Here is a 27,531-nt window from a genome sequence, read left to right as displayed (position 1 = left end):
TTTTTGAAGAGTTATTGTACTGTTTTGCGTTAAACAGCTGTTCTTTTTTTAAATTCGACTCAAGAGTCGCTTATATTTTTTTTTTTTTTTTTTTATTGTATTTATAAAAATATTGTAACTGATTATACAAATAGACATATCTCTAATAGAATTACTTTAATCATGTGTCCAATTAGAAATAAAATACAAACACTTTATACAGTGAGTATTTAAAGAGTTTGCACGAACTATTTTTATAATTTGACAATACAATAGTTGTTGGTCTTTAAAAAATATTTAACAAAATTTTCAAAATAAAAATGTTAGTAATTGGAAACAAGATAATTTATTCTTTTGACATTCCAGTACAACAAATATACAGCTATGGACAGAAAAATAGCATAGTCGGTTGAAAAAATTTAAAAATTTCAAATTGTGTTAAAAGAAGCATTTTTCGAATATGTAGGGCCGATTATTTGCAATTCGCACATGCCATTAAAAGCGTTTACGTAAGTCGCTGCAGTTACCCACTATGCTGGTGGAGACGTCATCATCTAACTGGTCTGCCAAAACGTGCCCCCTATGAACGTTTGGCAAGTTTGGAAAAGATCACAAGCTACCAATTGGTTTTCACCTCTGATAAGCACACCAATCTCAGAATGATATCCCGCCGGGCAGCAAGTAACAAGCGGTATATAGACATTAATATTTCGAGCTCGACATTATCTGACCGGACAGACTTACACTTTGAAACATATTGAAACATAGAGAAAGTGATGATGCTTTGGTGAGCTCTGAGGAGCCCTGAGGGTTCCGATTGAGGTGTGTTACAGAAGCTCCGACGCATTGTGCGAAGTAAGGACCATAGCGGCTAAAGGCATCTGATGGCGAGAGCAGCATATAACTATGGGACCCATTCCTTTTGGATCTTAAAGTCTGAGCAGATATTAGAATGCCACCATTCGTTGCATTAATTACATCTAATAGAAGTTGAGAAACAGAAATAAACTTCGGGTCCAGGATTAAGATTATTGTGAGCCCTGAAAAGAAGTGTTGGGAGCAACCTTGTTACATAGAGCTGCTCCTGTGACGATAGACGAGGAATTAGGTTCAGAGCACTAGGCAGGGCAAATTTATTGCGACGGCAGCCCTAGGTAGGGGAAACCCACTTCGAACGTGATGCTTTTGATAATGTTGCCAGAATTTTACATCGAACGTGATACTTTCACAAGTCATGCAACACTGCGGTTGTGATTGAAGCTCGAACAAGCCCTGGTTTGGTCTTTAATTTAACTTGGGTGAGAGGTGAGGGTAATCAAGTGATGAGCTTACAAATGGGAAAAATTCTATAATCGGCTATTGTCTAATGTACATGTGTGTACATGATTTTATCGCATGCAAACTTTTTGCATATAAACAGATAAGTTCTATTATTATTTTAATAGATTTTTTATTTTTATTTTTTTTTTTTTTTGAATGCAACTTTTCTGTCCATTACTGTATATGTATATATTATATATACCTCATTTTACAATTTTCCACGTTAAACTTAATACAAACGATTTTATATACGAAGTTGTCATACAAAAAACAAATATGTATAAAAAGTCTAAAGCCTCGAAAAATTCAAGGTTGTATACGTATATAAATATCACTCATAAACTACAGTTAACAGTTTATTTTGTTGTTTTAACTTTTAAGCACTGTGGCCCAATCTGTGAGACACACAAACTAATTTTTTTCATAATAATTTGCTATAATTCGCAATTATATAAATTTTTAATTATAATTATGATTTTTTTTTAGAAATTTCTTACTAAAGTGTTATTTTATTGTATTGTTCTAACAACATATTAAAAACTTTCCAAGTTATTTGATATCATGTGTAAAATAAAGTAAACATTTTACAGCAAAAAAAATTGTTTTATCAGAAACAATTAAAAATTTCACACTGACCACAGTACTGGAGAGTTAAAATTAAATGCTGCGTTGTGGCAGTTTTATGTTTCTCACAACAAATGCGGGATTTAAAAATGTTAGAAAAACAAGCACATCATTTACCAATAGATATAAACTATTGCTTTTAAGTATTAATCAGAAATAATTTAATCTCATAATTTTTTTCAAGTTTCGGCTATCTCTTGTCAAAAACTAACACCTTTTTTTAATAGAGAATTGCACAAATAGAGAGCTAAGTAATTTTCTATTTGGCACCAAATCGTTGTCTTTTAACTTTACCTATAATATAAAGTTGGTAATTAAATGTTTAAATAATTGTTTGTAATACTTTAGCACTTATTAGCTAAATTTTTTTTTCTAACTTAATTTATGTAAAAATACATAGTTGTTAGTTTTGACATAATTTTTTCATTTGTTCTAGATTATCTTTTTTCGCTCTCTCTCCATACTGAAAATTCCTTCGATGGTATTTAGCTTAACAATTTTGATATAATAATTTTTTTTTTCCTATTTTATTCAGAATTCATTATATTTCCCTAAATAGCTTCCCTTTGTCTATTTTCACCCAATTCTACTTCACGACTTTATATTCTGATCAACACTTTCTTTCTTTGTTGCTCTCTCGCTTTCTTCTCTATCTCTCTCTCTCTCTACCCCTCTCTACCCCTCTCTTTCTGCTCTCTTCTCTCTCTCTTTCCCTACCTCTATCCAAATGCTCCCCTCTCTCAACAATCGCATCCAACGAGATCAAAGTGAAATATACAAAAATAGATTAAAAAGTATACAAGTCGGTAGCGAATCACTGCAGGCTCATACTCTAGCGTTCTTTTTCTGCCAGAGCCTTTTTTCGTACGTCCCTTTCGCATACGCATTCTCCTTTCGCCCGGTCAGGCAACAACATCTACACCACCCTCACCATATTCTGCTTCATCTATACTCAACTCTGTCTTGTACGCTACAGTCACAGGAAAGTTTTTAGCGAGTGGCGATGGCAGAGGTATTTCCTGTGGGATATTAAAATCGCGCAACGTCAATACATAGTAACCACCACCATTGTCAATGGTTTGAAATTGAGTAAACGATTCATTGGAAAAGAACTGTTGCGCTTCACTGCCATTGAATTTGATACACGATAGCAATTCGCGATGTGTGACGGGCCCACATTTCGTCTTCCAAACCGCATCGTCTGCATTGCTAATGGTTATATTAGAAATACCACCAACTGGTGTGACATCTGCTGCCGGACGTGTATCTTTACGTGGCAGCATTGAAACTTCTTCGAAAATACATTTGGGTGCACGAATATGACTCGCATCTACCGTTTCATCTTCTTCGCTGTCTGTTGAGTCGCTGTCCGCTGAGAAGAAGCGTAGATTATTCTTCTTCCGACGTGAGATTTCTCGCTCTTTCAGCGTATTGTTTAGCTTGTATGCTGCCATTTGCATGCTCCACCAGCACATTTGCTCGGCACAGCTGACCAGCACATGAGCGTTGGGTGAAAAACGCATATCTTTGATGCGACGGTGATGACCTCGCAGATCGTAGAGTGACTCAATGCAATTCGCGGCCAGCTGGCATTCGAAAACCTACGCAAAATATTAAAATATATGGCGCTTTATAAATAAACAACTTTTATGCATTTCAATTTACCTCAATTCGTACATCATTTTCGTCATTTTCGTCGCCTTCATAGCAAGCAACAGCAACTAGGCTGGCATCGCGCGACACAGCTATGCAGCTGACTTTTACCTTGGAAGAGACACTGGTACTGCCGAATCTCCTTATCTTCGGCTCCTTGGGTCCCAGAGACTTGGCAAGATCGAAAACCTGGAAAAAAATAAAATAAAATAAAATAAAAGTGAAGAATAAAACTTATTAAAATTTTAAGACTATAAAAAGTGTAAATAAAATATGTATGTAGAAGGAATATGTAAATTTGATTCCAAATAAGTAATGAGTACATTTAAGAATTTAAAAAATTAGTGTGCGTAACATTTGAACAACAAAAACAAATCGTAGACAGTGTGCGTGCTTCATTTATATAAAGTTGGGCGCATTGAAATGCCCGACAGGTGTGGGATTCAGTATGACATCCACTTTGTTTGCATATGTTAATACGTGTACATACATACATACGTGCGGATATGTGCAATTTGTTATTGTCGTTGATTTCATTTTCTTGGCAATTAGTGTAACGAAATTTATTAAAATTTAATTTATTGCGCAAAACATTTATTATTCGGGTGGAAAAGTGAGGTTCAGAATAAGACTGACCTGAGAGATTTTTTGAAAATCATGAAATATTCGAGTCTCTTAAGAAAACAACAATCTAAAAATAAAACGCATTTGTTGACAAGATTTTTGCAAAACAGCTGATGGCATTGTGTGGAAATTCATTGAAAACCTTGGCATTTAAATTGGCGCCATGAGTCAAAGACTTCACGATGCCGGTTTGAACGCACGACGTCTCGCCCAAAAGTCACTTCTGACTAAAAAACAAAGTGTGCCAAAATCACCAGCGAACAAATAATTGAATAACTTCTTCCGTGATAACCTTTCCGTGTTGGATACGTGGAAACATGAATTTCTTGGACCTACCATTAGAATGGAGTGCCATGACAACGCTTAACGGAACACTGATTCAAAGGCTGCCGCATTTTGCCACTAACGGCAAATATATGTAATGGTTTTGCAGATGGTTGAATTATTTAATAGAGTTACAGTTAAGCAGAATTTAGATACCACAGCGAAGTGTTAAAGTTTTATAGTCTTAAGTCTATACGTACATAACGTAGTACATACATACACCTGCGTTCAACATAATAGGAGCGCGATGAACTACCACATTTTAATTTTGTATGTATAATTTTTTTCTTTTATAAAAATAAAGTGCATTTTATAACAAAAACCAAAGGCGCAAACTTTTTTACAAAATTCACAAAAATTTAACAAATTCAAAAAACATGGTTATCAAAATTTTAAACTTTCTGTTTTAAATTTGTAGAAGAATTCTAAGAATTCTGGATATGCATTTTTATAGCCTCGTTGATTTTTGAGCATTGAGCATTTTCTTCTTCAAAAATTTGAAAATTTTGTTGGCATTTTTTTAAATTTGTAAAACTTTTGTACATTTTGTAAGACGTTTAGAGCTGTGAGTGATTTTTATTTTAGAATGCACTATACTTTTATAAAAAATTTAAAAAAATGGGTAAAACTTGGTAGTTCGTCGGGCTGCTATTATTTTGAGCACAGGTGTACATTAGGGTAGGGTGAAGATATTATGTTTTTGGCTTTGGCCGTTGGCAGACCTACGAGAAAATTGTCTTTTAAGCTCAGAAAAATAAAAAACTTATTTTCCTCATCGTGTATAAAGAAGACGCCCGACAATATTAAGTTATGAACAAACGGACAGAAAAAATGTGACAAATGACGAGCTGTCATATGTATATATAGGGTGGCGCAAAATTAATCATTTTCGCAAATCATATTTGACACTTGTGAATTAGACAGCTGTAGTACACAAAATAACAGGTAATGAAAGTTAAAAAAAAATCAGTTTTTTCACTTAGTAAAAAAAAAAATGATTAAAAACTAATTATTTAAAAAGCAATTATTAAAAAAAAAATTATTAAAAATGAAATTATAAAAAAAAAATTATTAGTAAAAAAATTATTAAAAACAAAAATTATTAGTAAAAGAATTATGAGTAAAAAAATTATTAAAAAAATAATAATTTAAAAAAATTATTAGTGATTTGACCAGTATGACGTTATTAAATATTCTCTTCGTTGTAACTTATTTGAGGAAAAAGTTGGTAGCTTTAAATGCTATTGTATAATCGCTATTGGCTGTGTCAATGTGACAGTTGTCATTCGTTTAATTGGAGTATAGACAGTTAAGTAACTATTACATTGGTTTGTGTGTCAGTATAATTTTTGAGCTCTTCTATTCGCCACTTCTCTGCTTAATTAATTTGACGAAAAATTTCCATGTGAAAGCAAAAACAAAGTTATCGAACAAGATTCGCCGCTAACGAATATGGTTATACCTCAATAAACTGGTATAACTCACTGTTTTACAAACAAATTTAATTTTAGGCAGCTCTATTACAGCGCTGCCCAGATATTTTTATTTATATCAGTTGCTTTATCTATTCGCCATTCCGTAACGCCTCTTATTTCAAATTTGCTGAGACTGGGGACTCCAGAAAGCTTACGTTTTTTTTTCTCTCTCTCTCTCTCTATCTCTCTCGTTGGTATAATGTGTTATACAGGGTACTCTCTCCTAACGGACACCTCTCTTAAACGGACTCCTCCCATAAGCGGACATTTTTTTAGAGACATCCTTAGGGATTTTTTAAAGTTTTCTCTTTTGAGTCTCCTAAACAGGACGCGAACACTTTTTTCCCGCACCAAAGATTTTTTAGTTCTATCATAGTTTAGTTAGTTTCATTAGTTTCATTAGTTCCATCATCATATCTGCCTTGGAGTTATCAAAGTCAATAAATTTGTTATGTGTTGTTTATTTCATTCAAAAAGCGTGGACTATTATGCCGAGGATGAGCTTCCACAATCGGCAGTTGCTCAGTTCACCAACATTATTAATCTAGTTCAGAAACCAATTCAAGTTGACGTCGAAACTATATTAATTTAGGTAATCAGTTCTTCATAAATGATGAAGAAACAAAAAATATCAATACTGAAGTGACAACACTCGCTGGTCAACTCTGATGAAATAGAAAATGAGACTGACAACTAATTTACTGCTTATAAAAAGGCTTATTTAGCAACGAGATGACAAAATACTCTTTCTTTATATCACAGCGACCGCAAAGGCGTTGAATTGCTTAATGATCTTCATATATACCACCAGGGTATTGAAATTAAAGGAAAAACTCGCGAAACTAAAATTTCTGACTTTTTTAAATGAATTTGAATGCCTGCATAACAAAATTTGTTTTACATTTGTCGACTGTTTACAAATTCTGTTTATTTTGACAAATATTTATGACTGGTTTTGGAAATAAAACTGATTAAATATTAAAGATCACTCACAAATTATTTTAACTTTTTTGAGACTTTTCTCATAAGCGGACAAATCCCAAAGAGACAAATTTTTCAGTCCTTAGGAGTCCGCTTAAAAGAAAGTACACTGTATTTTTGAAAGCCTTTAACGCAGCGCCATTTGATTAGTAACCAATTAGTATTAGTATAGTTTTGCGCAGGCCTTGTAAGTTTCACGTTTAATACCAAAGTTAGCGAGGCAGACAAAAACAGGTGCACATTTAACTTAAGTTTGTATATACGAGCGCATTGATTATATTATATTTTGATAAAAATAGATTTAAAAATCATACTGATCATCTAAAGCTGAGCATGCCATCGGCTTTAGAGAAAGTTAAAGAAGATAAACGCAGTAGAGTGAGCTACACAAAGCTTAAGACTTCGCCAAAGAATCCAACCGCTGAATACTGCGCCCAAGAATTTTACAACCAAAATTTTCACCAGTCATGCAACGAAACATAAAAAAAAATTCTGGAAAATAGACAGAAGATTAGAAAATTTTTTAAAATATGTACAAAATAAGTAGGTGGAACCAACTGCTCTAAAAAAATTTTTAAAGTAATTTATTTTACTTAGTGCCCTAAAAATTTAAGAAAGAAAATATTTTGTACATTTTGTAAAATCAAGAGCGTAAATAATTATTTCAAATGATATGGCAGTAAAAAGTGGATGTACCATTACGCTTAGTCAAAAAAAAAACAAATACCTATTATTCTTTCCACAAAGCCGTTTATTCCATTGTAGATAACTTAAGTGTGCTCCTACCGTTTTTGAGGCAGAGCTCGGCGATAAGAATTATATACCTGCAATAAATTCTGTTACAAGTTAAGTCCGTTATAGATATGAAATTATAATACTTTTTTAATGAAGCTAGTTTTATTTAATCATGTAAATATTAAAAAAAAATTCAAATTTCGAAATTGTCACCATTTGCCTTTATACAAGCCTTCAAACGATTAGGCCGTTCAGCTATTGCGGCACGCACGGCTTCCATGGATATTGACGTCGCTGATTGTTTAAGACTCTCCAAATTTCTGTGAGGTCTTCGACATGTCATGTTCTCCAATTCTGACCACAAACTGTAGTCCAATGGATTCAGATCTCGACTTCCAGACGGTCAATCTTCTGCAGCTATGAAGCCAGGAATATTGTTTTTAGGCACTGTTAGTTTTGCCTTATGGGCTGGAGCAGAATCTTACTAAAAGATTCAATGCTCTCCATTGAAGAGAGTACTGCTCAACTACTTTACCACGCCTTCTAAGACATTCTCCTGGTACATTTTTGGACCGATCTTAACAATTTTTTGCAGAAATGAAGAGATGTGACGCCTTTACAAGACACTCCCCACCAAACCTTACGGAGGCTGGGTGGTGACCACGCTGAACTCTTGGAACAACATTTTTTGCGTCTTTTGAAGTTTTAGTATAGATTTAGTCGCTTTGCTAATTAAGAACTTCTTCAACAATGAAAATTTGCTCATCTATGCAAAGAATATTTTCATGGAAGAACCATCGAGGAAGCTATTTGCATCTGTCAAGTCTAATCTTCTTCAAGCGCGTTGTCAAAAGATGGCCAGTTGAGCGACGGAAGGCTTTCATGTGGAGATCATCTCTAATTAGTCTAGACATGGATCCGGTCGATACTTTTATATCCTGGACAGGATTTTTTTCTCTCTAAGGGGATTTCTGCGAATTCTGCGAACGGCTACGCGCGAGGATGATCACTTCTTTTCCTGTCTGTCACTTCAGACGTTTGGGAAAAACGATTGATCGTGCGGGAAACAAACATTCTCGAAATATTTAGTTTTTTCAGCAATTCGTAAATGTCACTTGCACTTTAACCAACATTTTGTAAGGCAATCACCACAATGCGAATTTCCTTAGCTCCCCACTCCATTGTTAACAAGCGAGGTTTGCCACCAAACTGAGTATAATTTAAAAGTAGACAATGCATGCGAACACAAGCAAAAATAACGGAACTTTTTTCTTCGAATTTGTTCTCGCCATAGGTATTTTATAATTTGTCACAGAATTTATGGCAAAACTAAAATAATTCGGTTTTGTATTATCATTTTAAGTTCACAAGCTCTTTAAAGAACACCCGATGTAATTCAAATTTGAATTTTTCCGAAATTCTGTAATTGCAATTCAAGATTGGTTCATTTGACATTTAAAAAACGTAATCCTAGACGCAATCAATTACACAAATAATTCTTATCCCCCAGCTCTTTTCTGAGATGACGCAAATATGCGTCGAAATTTTTGTATGGCGTCCTTTTAAACTTCTCTTTGGCAAGTAACTATTACATATTTTTTTCCTTTAACTTCATTCTCTTTTATGCGTTTATAGTAGAATTTTGTTTGTTCATATGTCCCAGTTTTCACTCACCTCGATTCTATAGTTTTCCGTGACAACAAATAGTTGCTTATTTTGTAAATCACAGCCACCAATCGTAGTCTTGGTTATCGGCTCATATTTGTGTATTAAATGGGCGGACTCGTCTAAAATCTGTAAATACAAATTTTACAAAAATCCAATTTTCCACTTCTAAATGCATACTCCGCATACCCAAAATACACAGCTTTCAAAAACAATTACCATTCGCCCAGCCGCTAGGCGAAAGCACCGCTTAATTTTACCATATGTCAATACAAATTGGTTATATTGACCACAACCAAGATCTGTGTAAATCACTAACTCAAACTCACTTGCCGCAATCAGCGTGTCCTCATCGAGCAGCTGTAAGAAATCAATCGATTGATTCTTAAAGGCCGAAGTGTGAAGCTGTTCACGTGTACTCAAATCAAATAAATCGCCATTCGCTAAGCCCGTGATTGCCTTCTTACCGCACAAAGTAATGGCGGTGATGGTGTAGGGCCACTGCTTTAATACTTTATGACCGTCGGTATCGATTTTATGTAACTGTAAATTGATAGAAATTAAAATTGGATTGTATATCTTAAGCTATGCGCACACACCTGATTTTGCGAGTCCACTGCCAATAAGGTCGTCTCTTCATGCTCGTATTGCACTGCAAACAATTTGCCACCCTTCAACCAAACATCTGGCGCCATCTGAAAGTCTATCATATCGCGATATGCATCATATCCCCTCAGTTGTGTTGGTGCTGCACGATGTGACCAGCCGAGCAACGTGCCAGTGCCATCACTGACGCTTAATGCAAATAAATTCAAGAGCTTGCGCTTACGCGAACCGCAAGCCACCATATATTTGTACTTGGCATTATCCAGCGGATGTACATCAACGCAAATGATATCTTCGTTGACATTTGTTGTTAGCACTTTCTTGCCCATTTCAATATCAAAGATAATCAGACCACTGTTTGTGCCCAAAACGAGTTGTTTACGCCCTTTGATGTGCAACAACTTAGCACAATTGATTACCTTACACTGACCGTCAGCAATAAATTCGGTTTGTTGCAGCAGATACTCCACATGACCAACTTCGTTTATAGAACTGCTGGTGAAACGCACAATGCAACTGCGACAAACTAATAGTTGTTCGTTGCGCGATAGTTGGATAGATTCGATGAAATGGGTGAATGGTTCAAGACCGCGTTGTTGCGAATAGTCTCTGCCGTCGAAAATGCGTATTTCGCCCTTTGTGTTGCCAACTACATAGTATCGGCCAAAGACGAGGCGTACAATTGAAATGGTTTGCATTTCTGTCTTCAAAGCTGGAAATGATGCGGAATAGAATGTTTTACTATCGCTATTCCATTGGATATGACTGATTTCACCATTCTTATGTGCCAAATACAAATTGGGTTCTTTGCCCTTCTCACCACAAGACAGCTCGAAGGCATTAATAGGTTTGAAGAGGTAGGCACGCGCAGTGATGTTACTGCACTCGATTACTTTTTCCTGTGGACGCGAAAATGAATCAGACTGTAGGAAGAAATAAGAAAAGAATAAGGTAAATATCAATATGAGTACAGAGCGAAATATGTTTTAGATAGGATGAATTTAATAATACCATAAGTAAAAGCTTATCGCACTTTCCTCGCGAAATTAGAGAATTGGGATTCACTTGACTACCAGTGATCTGGGTGGAATTCTTGTCAACTCAGCAAGCTCTGGGCAAGTATCCCAACTTGCAAAGTCACCAGATGTTATGGTGAAAAGATTTTTATTGGTGTGGCCAATATCAGACCGTTAGCCGGTTCTCAGCAGATGGGCTGACGTAAAAGTTAAAAATGCGTTGGTGATACACAAACAAAAATTTACACAATATCACTTCGTTGCCGTCTGAACAACGGCAGAATGGACGAGTGCGCGAATACATGAATCACCCCCGTTATGTGGCAGCCGAAATTCCCCTCACAATTTGTTTTTTCATCATAGTAATCTATTATCGTTGATCAGATGTTGTTGTTGTTGTTGTAACATCTTCTATCTCATCTAACAGTAAGCCCCATAATCATGCTGTTTCGACGGGTTGAGTCAAAGGGAAGAGATGAGACTTGGTATTACTTCGAGCCTTTTTTGCAACAGCTGTCTGGAAGATGAAGTGGCATCATTTCAGCACCTTTTACTCAGCTGTCCTCCACCAGCGGGGCTAATATTTAGACATCTTAGCTCTAATTTTTTAGTACGCCTGTGGATATAGCAGATTTAGATACTGCACACCTAAAGAATTTCACAAATATCGCATATTTCACAGTACCGATCCAGTTGGTGTATATGACAGGCAGTTCTAAGCCACCGAAACGACCTGGATTTGCACGTTCCCACGACAGTCGGTTCTACGTAGCCGGACCGACTCAGTTTTATATACAGCCAAGAACTGTCAGCAGTATTCCTCGTATATGCATGTGGAATTTTTATGCTGCTACGACAACAACAACAACAACCTGGATTTACAGGTACGGTGCACTAGACAGGACTAGTTTACATCCAACATATGTCCAGCATGTGAAGGAACATCGCACGATACTAACCACCTTTTAACATGCCCCATCAAACATACTCACCCAACGCCCCTCTCCCTCTGGACCCAACCAGCAAGCTTCTTGGGTCTACCTAGACGAGGACGACCGGTAACTACATCGCACTGACAGGGTGTAGTATGCTACTACAACAACAACAAGAACAAGAACCTGGTTTACACGACGACAGGAATCATCGTTTGATTTTTTTTTTTCAAACACCCCTAGGAAGCGTGTGTGTCTTTCCTATTTTTCCCCCACATTTCCCCTTGTGATGGTTTCACAAGAGACTCTGTTACGGACAACCATATAACCTAACCTGAAAGTCTTATCGTAGCTATAAGAATACTTTATACACTCACCCTTCGCCGATCCATACTGCAGTCACCCGGTATACACCAAAATTTCATATCGCCGGTACTACACAAGGCCAGTAAAATGTCGTAGTTGTTCTCCCTAAAGAAACGAGCATCAACGACAGTCGTTTTAACTAGTACTGGATCCTTTAATTTGACGGAATAAGTATTCCATTTCAATGAAGTGTTGACCAATAAAATATTATTGCTTTCTTCCAATACAATCGTAGAGCGTTCATGATCGAGCAGTATAACTTTTTTGGGAGTACTGGGTAGCGAAATAATATTATGACGTTCATGGAAGCAGCCACTATGCAGGGAGAGTAAAATTAAAATGGTTTAAATTTTCAGTGGTAATTTCAAAATAGTTCGTATGGACAAAAATTGCTTACTACTGTTCAAACCACGTGTAATATGGAAATGCAGCCGCCTGTTTGCGCGCTTCATTGCCCACCGAGCCACCCTCCATGAGCGCGCATTGCAAGAGTGTAGCATCATTTGATTCTTGCAATGTCTTTTCGATGTTTGGTAAAAATTCACGTATGGCACGAAATACTTTACGACGCTCCGAATCTGGGGCTGTGAGTTAATTAATGCAGATGGTTTAATATTGTTAAAAAATGTAGTTTTTTCTATAAACTAGAAAGACAACACAAATTAACTATTTACCAATATAACGTCGAAAAGTTTCCAAGTCGACAATTGTGTTGAGCAGTTCAACGGTGCGCATTTTTTGCTCTAGGAAACCATAATCCAAATAGATTTGTTTGAAATAGTGGGTCAGTCCAGATTTTTCAAGATGATAGCCGATGCAAAGGAAAAAATAGAAATCATGTATGTCACGTTGGAAGGGCAAAACTTCTTTGCGCGCCTCCAAATCCTCGACGAAGCTACAGTTACAAAAAAAAATAAAAGATATTGATTTATAAAATAAATGGATGAAATTACATTTGGCTATTCGACTCACTGATAATATGTAAGCAACTTTTTGTGCATATGCGCCATATCTTCGTCGGTCACTTCATCTCTTTCTTTAATTTTGCCATATATAAAGGGTAGCTTATAGACGATATCACCAACTTCTGAGGTGGACTTTTCCAAAAAACCGTGACGATGTAACTTTTCCAAATCTTTTTCACACTTATGACCAGGCCAAATCGCCGCGATTACCTAAAGCGGGGCGAAAACACAGTACATTATTAAAAATTATGTTTTTATAAAATTTGTACTGTAATAGGAAATATTTCTTACCCTTTTTGGCACAAAAATTGCATGCGGAAAACACTTAAATATCTTCAAGAATGCTCTTCTTAATTCCGGTTCTAAGCTGTCAAGACTTTTTTCAATGGCTGCACTGAATTTCTCGTCAACAAGACTGCAAAGGAAAATCAAATGAATCAAGGTTAAGTAGATGAAAATTCAATGTGTAAGTGGAGTGAACTGTAGAAAAACAGATACAATTGAGATATTGTTGTTGGTGTAGCAGCATAAACTGTCCCCATACTTGTGTGAGGGATGCTACTGGTGTGACAGTCCTTAGCCGGATATATGTACATCCGGGACGTTAAGGAAAAGTACAACCGAATATTCCGGGAGCGAACATATTTGTTTTTTTTTGTTCCACTGTTGGGCAAGCACCTTGACGTGTTGCAGAAAGTTAGTGGAAATTGAAAACAGATCGAAGCGCTGAATGGAACTATCGCTCAATAGAATCAGCAAAACAAACCACAACAAAAGAAAACAACAACAAGGGATCCGATAGTAGATTCGGAAAATACCACATCGCTGGCCTCCCGGAAGAGTATGTGTCGCTGTTTATTCGGCATGCTTCGAGGATGATGATCCAGTGATCTTGTTGTTGTTGTTGTGACAGTTTATCAAGCCCTGCCGGTACGGTGTAGTCGTCGGTCGTCAGTCGTCATCGTCTATCTCATCTAACGATAGGCCCAAAACTCATGCTGTTTCGATGGGGTGAGTCAAACAGGGCTAGGGTTAGGTGAGTGGTTTTAAAACGACACGGCGGTTAGGTAATTAGTGTCGTTCATAGTGCCTTCACATCTCGGACATATATTGAGTATGTCGAGGTTGAGCCACTACTGGTTCATCACTTAAAGAAAAGAAAGTGACACAACTGCCATCAGCAATCGAGCAAACCACTGATCGATCAATTCGAACTCATGATGTGCCTCCAGATCGCCATCGTAACATGCTAGGTGCCGTAAATCGTCGAAAAAATGCATCTGATACTCGTCGGAATAGTCACTAATCAGACAGAATTCCATTCCCGGTAGCGAGCACGGTCTCTAACACTCGTAGAGCGAGGAGTCTTCCTACTCCGACAAAGGGAAGAGTAGACGGAGGAGCGGCAAACCCCCAACTTTGCCACTACCTGGACATCCCAACAGCTTATTCTAGAGCTGGGCTGAACGATGCGTGAATAAAATGGTACCTGCGCTACATAGACGAGGGCGCAACTCCTGAAATAGCTCCCTCACTGGCAGGACAATGGCTCTGAAGTACCCAGAACGAAAGCAAAGACACAGTCAGCCTGTAACCGCATCTGTAGCCGAGCAGGAATACAAACATGCAGGACAGAGCTTGCGACCGCATCTAAGCGAAAAACCGGGAAATATTCTCCAGCAAATCATCATCAAAAAGCGGAGAAGCGGGCAGATTACATCGCCGGCAACCATCACTTCTTATAACGCAAACCCATTGTTCGATAAAATTTTCGTCCCAAACAAAGAGATGAACATGACGAAGGGAAGATGTGCTGGGGTAGGTGTTAAAATAAACCTCTCAAATACGGCGATCATCATCTTAAATCGAAATCAACAGCGAAGCTAAACTGGAAACGGCACGCTGAGACAACCTTGTCCAAAGCAGTAAAGTCGCTGATGATGTGCAAACGTCTAGCAGGAAAATTCTGGGGATGTAGCCCAATAATCATAAGATGGATGTACACCTTGACAATCAGTAATAACGAAATTGTGGAACTCAGTTAATGCGACATGTATACAAACATGTGTACAGTGAGTAATTGACTGTCTACCAGTTCACATCTTCTTACTGTGTCTCTATACTAGCAAAGCGATCAAATTTTGTGTTGTTGTATAGTGCTATTCTAATTTTCATTCGTTTAATTTTACACCCAACACGTGAAACTTAACTATATAAGTAAACGCAGTGTGAATAAAAAAAGTATCCACCATGTCCTCAGAGCGAGGAGGGAGGGATCATAATTACTTTGCAATTCTCGGGGAAGAGCCCCCACCTAAACGTAAAAACCTTAACCTTAACAATACACGTGACTTTCCTTACCTCAAGAAAAACAACAAACCATTAAACGTCAACCCAACAATTTGCCCAAAATTTATTATTGTGAAAAACAAAGACAACACGAAACCACTAAAAACATTTAATATATTTTTACTACAAAAGGCCCTAGAGTCAATCACTACAGAGCAGCCAAACTCAATTTCATTTACTAGAGATGGAGATCTCCTCATATTAACAAAAAATAATCAACAAACCACAAAATTTCTTAAAGCTACCAAATTATCAAATTTATGTGATATTTCAGTGAGCCTTCACCCCACACTCAATACTATAAAAGGTGTGATTTACTCTACTTTTCTATCCACCTTAACAGAAAATGAAATCGTTGAAGGTCTACAAAACCAAGGAGCCACAGAATGCAAAAAAATTACTAAATTTAAAGACGGTAAAGTCATAAATACTCCCTTGCATATTATTACTTTTAACGCATACGAACTTCCTGTCGAAGTCAATGTAGCTTGGCTGAAAGTAAAGGTGGAGCCCTATATCCCATCCCCAATGCAATGCAAAAATTGCTATACTTTAGGTCATACATTAAAATATTGTAAATCTGAAAATAAATGCAACGTGTGTTCCTCTACATTTCACGACCCCTCACCATGTACAAAAGTTGAGTGCATTAATTGTAAGCAACAGCATAGATCCAACAACATCAAATGTCCAACATTACAAAAGAGGAAAGATATACTTACCTACAAAACATTAAACAAGTGCTCTTTTCGCGAAGCCACTGAAGCAGTTAATCATAATCAAAAAGAATATATTTCCCCACGGGAAAATCTAGAAGAAGCAATTCAAAAAAAGGTAACAAAACCAAAAGAACAGAAAACATATACTCAAAACAACAACAACAATAACCTGCCGACTATACCCAACATACCAAATCCCTCCCATACTACTGAAAGCACAGAAACCACTCAAAGAGCCACTTTTAATCCATCCACTACTCAACAAGAAAACTCTATAATAGAAACACAGAATACAGTTAACCAAGATAACTCACCAAATCATTGTCCTTTACCCAACAATACTATTCCTCTCTCTAACAACTCAAACTACACAAATACTATAGAAAACCATTTAACTACTCAAAACCACATGCTTAGTTCACCCACAAGCCAACAAACAATAAACTCAACAATAAATAGCAACTCTATGAACCTCTCTTTATCAGACAGCAACAATCTCACTATTCCCAATGTACAAACATTTTTGTCTCAAATAATTAATAGCACGCCACAACTACACAATACTGATAACATAACGCTTCCCAATAATTACTCATATTCCTCTCTAACTCCCAATCACTATGGCTCTAATTCACCTGCCGACATGGAACAATAAAAAGAACTCTTACTACCGAAAACCAGTTTTTCGCTAGTAGAGATTCTAAACTTCACTCAGTTTGCTTATCATGGTACTTAAGATTCTGCAATGGAATCTTAATGGTTATCTGAATAATTATAATGAGCTCACTTTACTCATAAAAGAAAATAAATACGATATAATCGCTCTGCAAGAAACCCACCTTCACTCAAACCCACCATCAAACAGAATACCGAAAAATTTCTCTATCTACACAAACAACGATATAGAACCAAACTCTGTAGCAAAAAGAGGAGTTGCTCTGCTTATAAATAACACATTAGAACACACTGTAATAAACACGAACACCAATATTTTATCGATCTCAGTTAAAATTAAATCTAATATCCATTTCACAGTAATTAGTACTTACATATCGCCGACAGATAGCCTCACAGAAATTGATTTACAGCATCTTTTTCCAAACTCAAATACCCCATCCTTGCTTTTGGGCGATTTAAACGCCTGGAGTCCGCTTTGGGGCTCCCCGAACTTTAACAAAAAAGGCAGAATAATAACTAACTTCATTCAAAACAGTAATTTGATTTTACTTAACGACAAATCCCCAACACATTTTTCAACAAGATCCACACACACCCACATAGACCTTAGCATCTGCAATCCTCCCCTCAACATCGCTGCTACATGGAAAATCTTTGATGAGCCTTACGGCAGCGACCACTACCCAATTTCACTGAACTTATTTAATCACAACACTCTGCCACACACAGATAATACCAAACGCTACAACTTAGAGCTAGCAGATTGGACCACCTACCAGACCCTCATAGATTATCACTTTGACAATCTTACACTAAACAGAAACAACAGCAACCAATCAACAGCAATCCTAACAAGGAAAATTAAACTTTGCGCGAACGCATCAATTCCCACTCGTACACCAAACTATCACAGTCGGGTTACTTACTGGTGGAATGAAAATTTATCCTCTCTCAGACGCGAAAAAGTTTATCTCTGGAAAACTGCAAAGCGCAACCCCACAAAAGAAAATATTTTAGAATACAAAAAGGCAAATGCCAAATTCAAAAGAGAAGCCAAAATTTCGAAAAGGGAACGCTTCGTAGAATTTACCAGAGATATAAATCACCAAACCCCATCAAGTACTCTTTGGAAGAAGGTTAATATCCTACACGGTAACTTCCCTTCGAACAGAATACATGTCATACAAACATCCGAAAACTCCTCCGCATCCTCTAATGAAGAAATCGGACGTTTCTTCGTCAAAATGTGGTCAGAACTTTCTAAAAACCGAACTTTCTCCAACGAATTTGTCCACAAAAAAAATCTTTATACCAACCCCGTCAACACTGGCTATATAGCTGATAAGATAGCAATGCAATTAGAAGCCCCTTTTTCTCCACTGGAACTCAATGCTTGCATTTCGACACTTAAAGACAAAACCCCAGGCTTAGATAACATCTCTTACCCTCTCATCAAAAACTTACCGCTTATAGGAAAATCTAAACTATGCAGCCTTTACAATATAATTTTCACAACGAGCATAATCCCTCAACAATGGAAAACCAGTTTAATTATTCCAATCTCTAAGCCTAACAAGCCAAAAAATACCATTGAGGGATACCGCCCCATATCACTTATACCTTGTTTATCAAAAGTCATGGAGAAAATGATAGCACGAAGACTAATGTGGTTTGCAACAACAAAAAAACTATTTTCAAACCATCAAACCGCCTTCAAACCAGGATGTGGCACAATAGATGCTTTACTAGCACTCGACGAACAGATATCTAACTCCATCTCCTGCAAGAATCATTTTTCAATACTTTCGTTAGATATGGAAAAGGCCTTCGATCGTGTTAGCTTACATACAATAATAGAACAGCTAATAAACTGGAAAGTCGGCCCAAAAATTATTAACTATATACGCCACTACTTACAAAATCGAAAAATTTGTGTCAAAGTCGGCAATAAGATATCTGAGCAGTGGCCAATCGAAAATGGCATCCCCCAGGGGTCACCCCTTTCTGTAGTCCTATTTCTCATAGCATTCGACCGACTAAGCTGTCTTATAAAAGAACACAAGTTTTTCAACCACGTTATTTACGCGGATGACCTTTACGTATTTGCTACTGTTCGGAATATCGATAATTTCTTATTCCAAACAAACACTTTACTCCAAAAAATTTCTAATTGGTGTAATGCCAGCGGAACAATTATATCTGCTAATAAATCTAAACATCTACACATTTGCTACAAACAAAATTGTCAAGAAATAAACATATGTATAAATAATAACAATATTACTAATGTAAATAGTCTTAAAATACTAGGCTTAGTGTTTAATAATAAGTACACCTGGAATGGTCACATCACATATCTGCACAACTCACTTCAAAGCAGATTGAATGTAATAAAATCTTTAAGCAATATAAAATTGGAGAGCAATTCCAACACACTTGTGCGAATTATAAAAGCGACAATATTAGCTAAAATAGATTACGGCCTTCCAATATTTTCCCTAACATCAAAAAGAAATTTATCAAAATTATCATCAATCTACCATACAGCAGCAAGACTGGCCATTGGAGCATTTCGTACCACCCCCATCATAAATATATTAACAGAAGCTGGACTCCCAACACTAAAGGGTCGGATAGTTTACATCAATACAGGGATGATCTTTAAGTTGGCATATAACGAAGGATCCCCAGTTCAAGCTATTTTGAAAAAAAGATTAAAAAGAAAACGTAATACGAGGAGAACTTCTACTCTGCAGAAACTTATAGAATTGGTAAAAGAGGAAGATATATCAATTACTCCATTACCAACACTCCCACTTCGTGCACCTCCTTGGACTCTGGAAAAAACTCTATCATGCTCGACCTAACGAAATACAAAAAAGAAACTACACCTATATCAGTATATTTACAATCCTTTCTAAATATACGCAACTCACATGTAAACTGGAGAGCCCTATATACAGACGGATCCAAAAACAGTAATATCATTGGGTGTAGCGTAGTGGACGATACCTCAACAATTCTATCTGCAGTACTACCATGGTACTCATCAGTCTTTTCAGCAGAAGCAACAGCAATCCTCTTTGCCTGCCGATATGCCGCAAAACATAAACACCGATACCTTATATGCAGCGACTCCTTAGGAGCAATCGAAGCAATCTTAAATGCTAATTTTGCCGACCCAACAATATCACAGATAAGAGACATTCTTATTAAATACACCGAAAAAATCAAGCTATTATGGGTTCCAGGCCACATCGGAATACAAGGCAATACACTTGCCGACTCTGCTGCCAAATTAGCTACGAAATCCCCAGTTAAACTCATCAATACCATCAACAAAAAGGACATTAAAAAACTGGCTTACAAAAACTGCCTAAGAAATGAAATTACCCAATGGTCTGAATATACTCATTACTACAAGCAGATAAACCCAACTCGTCAGCCAACAACACTACCAACAAATATAACAAGAAGGCAACAGATTATTTACACCCGCTTCCGTCTAGGACACACCAGGCTAACCCAACAACATCTCTTCCAAAACGTCCAACCACCACTCTGCTATTTTTGCTACGATGCGAACTTAACAATACCACATATAATCGAAGGATGCCTAGCGCTTGAAACAATACGCTAATCTATGGCCAACCCCAATATAAGGGAATTGCTCTCAAATGTAACACACACCAACATAAAAGAATTTATAAGATTTATAACTAAACTAAACATTTATTTTGAAGTGTGATATATATATACATAAGTCTTATTTGTACACATAGTAGAAATAAATTAATTTTAAGAAGCTGATGGCCTTAGTTGCTAACGCTTTCTCTAGATTGTTAAGGCATAATTATATTATCCTTTTTCAATAATAATAATAATAATAATAATCAGTAATAACTTACGAAAGCGGTTGAATGAGAGTCGAGAACCGTCCTAGCGACAGTATGGTTAGGTTTAGGCACTTAGTTAGGTTTTAGCGCATTATCCCACAGCTAGGATGTAGGTGCTGCTCGAGCTGATACCGATGCATATAATTATTCAGCAGTCAGCCAAGGCATACCGTATTAAGCATAGCTAGGGACAGTTTTGGCAAATGAAAAATGGTATCATGATTACCATCCTTTGAGGTTAAGTTGTTGTTGTAGTTGTGGCAGCATAAACATTCCCCATACTTACATACGGGGAATGCTGCTGAGGTTAAGTCTTCACTGGTCCTTGAGACTTAAGCTGTCGCCAAACTAAGTGGCGAGGGGAGGATATAATAAAAAGTGATTTAAACATCCCATAAAACCCTCGAAGCACAAACTAAGAATGCTTACTGGCATTTTCACTGGTCATGGCAGAAATCTGCACAGGCTCGGGTTATAGTCCAATGACTCGTGTCAATTCTGCCACTTATGTCCAGAATCACTACACCGGCTTTTCTAATACGATACCATCGTAAGAAGAAGTAAACATCGCGGCCTTGAGGCAAATTTGCTCAACCCAACCCAGCGCCATTCTAGGTTCATTGAAGGAACTGGTTCTTGATGAGTTATTGGGAAAAATAAAGGGCACCAAAGATCCGAACGTCGAAGTGCAAACCTCTTTTTTATTCAAATCAATTCAGGGTCTTGTGTTTATTATTGAATCTGATGTGCCTGCTGTTGTTGTTGTTTTTTGTTATTGTAACGGCATACAGCAATCTTCAAAATGTTTGGTAAAAGTTTCTTAAAGTGATTAAAGTATTTGGCCAATCATACCAGCTACCGGGCATTGATTCGTTCCGGACATCGAACTGCACTCTTTTATAACAAACTTTTTGTAGTCAGAGGTTTGTCATTGCTTATCCAGTAGAAGAGTTGCATCTATTTAATGTCCACAGTGGGAATCCATATATGATACGCGCAAGCAAATTTGGATTCGGCAACAGTCAAATTCTCATTTACCGTCAGTACCAGTCATAAAATTATTGAACTAAGAAATTTGTTTGTTAAAATATCCCCTTTTTCTACTCACTCCGATTCGCGCAACTTATCGATCCAACTCTGCCAATTATTCATGTTTTGACTCAAACTCTGCGCAATTAAACTTAATAGATATGGATGTCCATTGCTGTGAGCAAATATTAATTCTACATCTTCTTCTTTAAAATCTTGGTCCTTCAAATACTTTTCGAAGAGTATGTAGAGTTCCTCACGCGTAAGACCACTATTTAAACGCACCGTTATGCTACGTTTCCTTGCAAATGAGTCGCTAACCTTTTTACTACGCGTAATAACCAGTAATTTGCATGGCAAATCAAATGCCTTCAACGCATGCGTATTCTGTACATTTACCAAGACGACAAGACACTGCCTATTCAATTGCTTTTTCAATTCCACGCTCACTTCAGCTATAGAATTTTTGTATACGTGCGTATTTTCAGCGTGATCCAATGAACCATAACTAGCTGGTGACGGAGAACGCACCGATTCAGTTACCAATAATTTCAAATAACGTAGCATGCGTAAATCTTCTAGTAAACTCGTACATTGACTCATATCGACCCAATAAATTTGGAAATCCATAGCTTTTGCAACATCATAATCGGTGCACGCATCAATTGCCAACCACTTCTTGCCACAACCAAAATCACTAGCTAATACTACACGACCGACAGGCGGCATAGTTAGTAGTGCATTGCGTAATTTTCTAAACTAAAGAACGAATATTAATTAGTTGAAATATTTACTTTTTTTAATCACACAAAATATTCTTACCGGCATTGAGCGATGTACATTGTAGTCATCATATTTAAGGTGAACTTTAGAGTGCAGAGAGTATACTAAATCGACATAACGGCTATAGCCGACTTTGTTCACATTGCCGACTTCGTTCACATTGCCGAAATTATTCACCAGCCAATTATAGTCAAGGAGCAAAGCATCCATAAATTTGCATATTTTTGAGGGTTCCTTGTGTCGTAGCACGGCAAATAGGCGGGAAACCTGTTCCTCCCGATAAATCGCCAGGATCTCATTTTGCGAAATCTGTTCATCGCGATAAATACCCTACAGTAAAAAATGTATTAAAGAATTGTGCAAAATAAATGTGTTTTGGTCACTCACAGCGTTTATATATTTTTGCTCATATTTGTTGAATATGTCATGAATGTGTACGTCCCTCAAATCGAAATCTCTTATAAAATGTCCCTTGACAATATCTAAGGCATGATGGCTGCTAAGTTCTTCCACTTCGGTCGAGTCGCTGGTTGGCGAGTTCATAGTAGCTGAAATTATTAAATTGTATTTGAAATAAAATATTGTAAATAGTTCTACTTTTTAATATTATTATTTTTTTTTCAAAGAAATTATATTCCACCAAACTCGATTATTTAATATGAAAATATAAAATAAATAAGTGTAAAAAGTTGCAATACAAAAGTTAATAAGTATACTCGTACTCGTATTTGTTTCCAAATTTAAATTATTTAGCTAAAAGTGGATTGTAACATACAGTAAATTTAAGTTAATGGTTTTGTATTTATTAGACAAAACTAAAAAATAGTGCCTACAAGTTTGTCTGTCCGCTCTTCGTGTTGAGACGTTGTTGCTGTTGTTTTCCAATGACAATGAATTCGAACGCAGCAACGGCACACCATCCGCCATCCTTGAATTATTGGATTGTGATTCATTTGGCTCGTCCGTTGGTTGAAATATATTTGGTATCATCTCAAAACAGTGTATCATACTCGGCCACATTTTCAAATAATTCTATACAAATTAGTGCTATGTGAATTAGTGATTTGTTTATAAGAATTTGTGTACATACATACAGTGGTGGTCACGATTTTAGCACACTATAATGCAGTAACATTCATTTTGCGTTTATTGCTTATATTCAAATAATCTAGCGGCAATATTTATCCCTGGCGGGTCTTTGTAGAAAGGAGAAAGAGAGGCCTTATAATCAGAACCTTGTTTTTTTCTCCTTACTTATTAAAACTGGTTTAAATACAAGCACCCTATAATAATGGAGGACACGAATTTAGCACACATATTGATATTTCTCATTTATTTTCAAAGAACAACACATTAGTGAAAGAAAAACTTAATATTTAGTTGGATATCCACCACTCTTGAGAACAACATCGCATCGGCGTGGTAGACTTTCCACTAGGGCAGCACATCTCGTCTGGGGTATTCCATACCAACCAGTCTTAATCTCCGACCACAAATCGTTCAAATTCCTCGGTTTCACGGCTCGAATATGCTTCTCGACATCATTCCATAAATTCTCAATCGGATTGAGATCCGGTGATTGAGCTGGCCACTTCAAAACACTAATTTTGTGATCCTCTAAGCAACTCTTCACCAATCGTGAAGTGTGCTTAGGATCATTGTGATGCATGAAACGCAATATTAAGGGCATATTTTCTTCCGCATAAGGAATCATGACATCAGTTAGTATGTTTTTGTAAACATATTGATCCATACGCGAATCTATTTTGTGTATGGGTCCAACACCTCGCCAGGAAAATGATGCCCAAACCATGACGCTTCCACCACCATGCTTCACCGTTTTTAATGTGTAGCGAGGATCATGTTCCTTATTTTGCGGTCTCCAAACATGTTGTTTCCCATCAGATCCGAGACGACAGAACTTCGATTCATCGCTCCAGAAAATATTTTTCCAGAAATTTATTGGTTTAGGGATATGTTCACTTGCAAAGTTCAGCCTGGCCTCGAAATTTTTTTTTTTGACACCAAAGGTTTGTGTTGAGCTATGCACCCACGCAACCCGTTTTCATTTAAACGCCTTCTAATGGTTTTGGAAGAAACATTTATTCCATATTCCGATAAAACTTGCGATTTTATGGCATTAGAACTCTTAAAAGGGTTTGTTCGCGAGGCTTTGTATATTAGTAAATCCTCCCTAGCTGTTGTCTTTCGGCGTCGTGAGCGTTGTTTTACCTTCTTAAATGTCTTATGGCGCTTAATATGAGCAAGAGCATTATAAATCATTTTGCGTGAACACCTTAGAAGTCGGGATATCTCAGACACAGAGCTCCCAAAAGAATTCATACGTTGAATTACTTCCCGCTGCGCTTCGGAGCACCAAGAACCTTTCGCCATGTCTAACATATTTTTTTTTCACATTAATTACAATCAACATAACAGCTAAAATATAAAAACTTACCATAATGTTCAAATACTTAAAAAAAATTTAGTGGGAGGAATTATTTATTGATATGTGCTAACTTCGTGTCCAGCTCAAACAAGCAGCTCTTGCACTCAACTGAATTTTAAGAAAAAAATTGCAAAACAAATGCTACGGATTATAACGGTTCTTGTTATTTTAATTGTAAACAACACCCAGTGTTGCAGGCAAAAGCAACAATGGCTCAAAATACGAGGCTTCCGAAATTATAACAAACAACACTTTAAGTTCACTGTATTTTATTTCTTGTTCATGAAATATTTTATAAGTATTTTATAAGTATATGTATTTAATGTTTATGAAATTAACAAAGTTTAACAAATTGCGTGAAAATAGAAGTGAGGTTTTTATATATTGTCGCGCCTCGTACGCGTCTGAATTTCCGTAAGCAACTGGACTTTTAAAGCACGCTTCGGTCAATTCAACGGCGTTTACAGTTAAGGCATAGTTGCATTTTTTGGTAAAATATTACAAAAGAATTTTTTAGTTTTAAGCGATAATTCAGGTTTAGTACATAAATATTTGAATACAGTTTTCGTCTAATTAGTACAAAAAAACAATTTTAATATGGGATTGTATTATTAATCGGTAACACCCAGAGAAAAATATTCGTAGTGAATTAGTCGAAAAACAAAGAGGAAAGTGGGACGGTGTCAAGGTTGTGTATAGTGTGCTAAAATCGTGACCACCACTGTATGTATGTATAAGTGTGTAGAGTGTATGAATGTATGAGGTTTTAGAGGTGTCCATTTGAGTATTTGTTTTATAAAAGCGTATAAGTGTAAGAGTGTATGTGTTTAGTGACATAAACATGACAATAATTGTAACAACAAATGTTACTAACTGTTAGTAACAACAAAATACCCCAGACACACTCCAATTCATATAACCGTCCGCCTTGAGAATGTAGTTCGTTATTACCAGCTTTCAGATTAGTGAACTCTACTAGTGTTTCTTTTCTCAACACTGTATTCGAAATATTTACTTTTCTAAGCAGATACTTTGTTGTTTGTATTTTGTAGGCACTTCGAATTTGGTAAAGAATGCAAAACAGGTAATTTAAGCTTTTGCTAATAAATAACTAAATAAACGTTAATGGTGCATTGGCAAGACGCATGAAGTGGCGAGGCATCATGCTCATAGTAAATGACGCATGCAAATTAATTCAGAAAACACAACAAAACCGCTTTTTTGCCGGGTAGTGGTTGTGAAATGGAATATGTAATACACGTGAAATTATTAAGTTGAAGGACCTTCGACAGGTTGACCAAATGACGAAATACCAAGTGACAGTGATAAATGAGCAATCCTATATTTGTGTGGGTGCATATCAGCATTCGCTATGAATTTTCTATTTTGTTAATCTATTTGCAGTGTTAACAAGGAGGTGGTTTCCCTCCATTTTGGCAATATACTAGGCATGCAAAATGTAAGTGAATAAATGAGACAAAATTAAATTGTGTTAATGCGAACACAGCAGGCGCACAAAACAATAACAGAAAATAATTAAAAATCAAATAAAAACAACAGGTGCTAGTGTGCTTACGCATTTTCCCACTTTTTCCAAGGAGCTTTCAGCTCGTTTGGCGCACAATTTTTACTACAATCACAATTAACTACTTAATAATAGGCAATTAATCATCAAACTCAAAACGAACTTTTATGTTTCTTTATCCTTCGAACGCACTAAATATTTCCTTTGTTCCAATGATCGGAGGCACCGTCAAGGCTCAGACTTGAATTCACAGCACAATTTTTGTCCACAGCACTTGCAATTACTTTACATTGCACCTTTATTGCACTGAATATAATATATATATGCGTGAATATACGTGAATAATAATTTCTACCATTCGATACTAGGTATTTATTTATTTAGTCAGAGTTTTTGCAGGAAATAATTGAAAAATACAAACGAATCGATGCGAGCCTTAACCAATTTAATTTCATAATGATAGTCATCTTAACTAATTTTGATTGTTATAAGTAAGGCGAATCTATGAATCAAGGCGAACTCAAACAAGGTGCTTTCGGTTGAGCAACAACAAACATTTACATGTATATTGTTTTTACAATTTGAGTGTCATAATTTCATTGAGAATATAAACAAATACTATACACTAACAAAGAGCAAGACAATTTGAAATTCTAATCAACAAATCGCCAAAAAAACAATGCTCCTATAATTTGTTCACCGTCTATTGATTCGCCTTACTAACAATAACGTGTTAACATGAAGGGATTTTACCAAGGCGCATTCATTAAAAGGCGAAAGAAAAAAAAACAAATGAGCTGATTTACCAACAACACCTTTAATAGATTCGCCTTGGATT

General features: G+C 36.5%; 1 protein-coding gene across 1 annotated transcript; it reads right to left on the bottom strand.

The window, feature by feature from the left end:
* Positions 1–1,151: 1,151 nt before the first annotated feature.
* Positions 1,152–27,128, bottom strand: LOC129246466 (uncharacterized). Its single transcript, XM_054885320.1, has 15 exons — positions 26,857–27,128; positions 23,553–23,751; positions 23,107–23,267; positions 22,759–23,049; positions 22,016–22,695; positions 13,557–13,680; positions 13,273–13,475; positions 12,975–13,195; positions 12,698–12,884; positions 12,312–12,615; positions 9,980–10,909; positions 9,570–9,923; positions 9,390–9,509; positions 3,589–3,765; positions 1,152–3,524 (listed from the first exon to the last, which is right to left on the bottom strand). The coding sequence occupies exons 2-15, from the start codon at positions 23,737–23,739 to the stop codon at positions 2,826–2,828; spliced, it is 4,638 nt and encodes a 1,545-aa protein (XP_054741295.1). The 5' UTR covers positions 23,740–23,751; positions 26,857–27,128; the 3' UTR covers positions 1,152–2,825.
* Positions 27,129–27,531: the final 403 nt, after the last annotated feature.

This window comes from Anastrepha obliqua, chromosome 4 (assembly GCF_027943255.1).
Source record: "Anastrepha obliqua isolate idAnaObli1 chromosome 4, idAnaObli1_1.0, whole genome shotgun sequence".
Classification (NCBI taxonomy): Eukaryota; Metazoa; Arthropoda; class Insecta; order Diptera; family Tephritidae; genus Anastrepha; species Anastrepha obliqua.
Note: the sequence above shows the minus strand (reverse complement) of the source record. Positions and strands in the feature narration are given on the sequence as shown.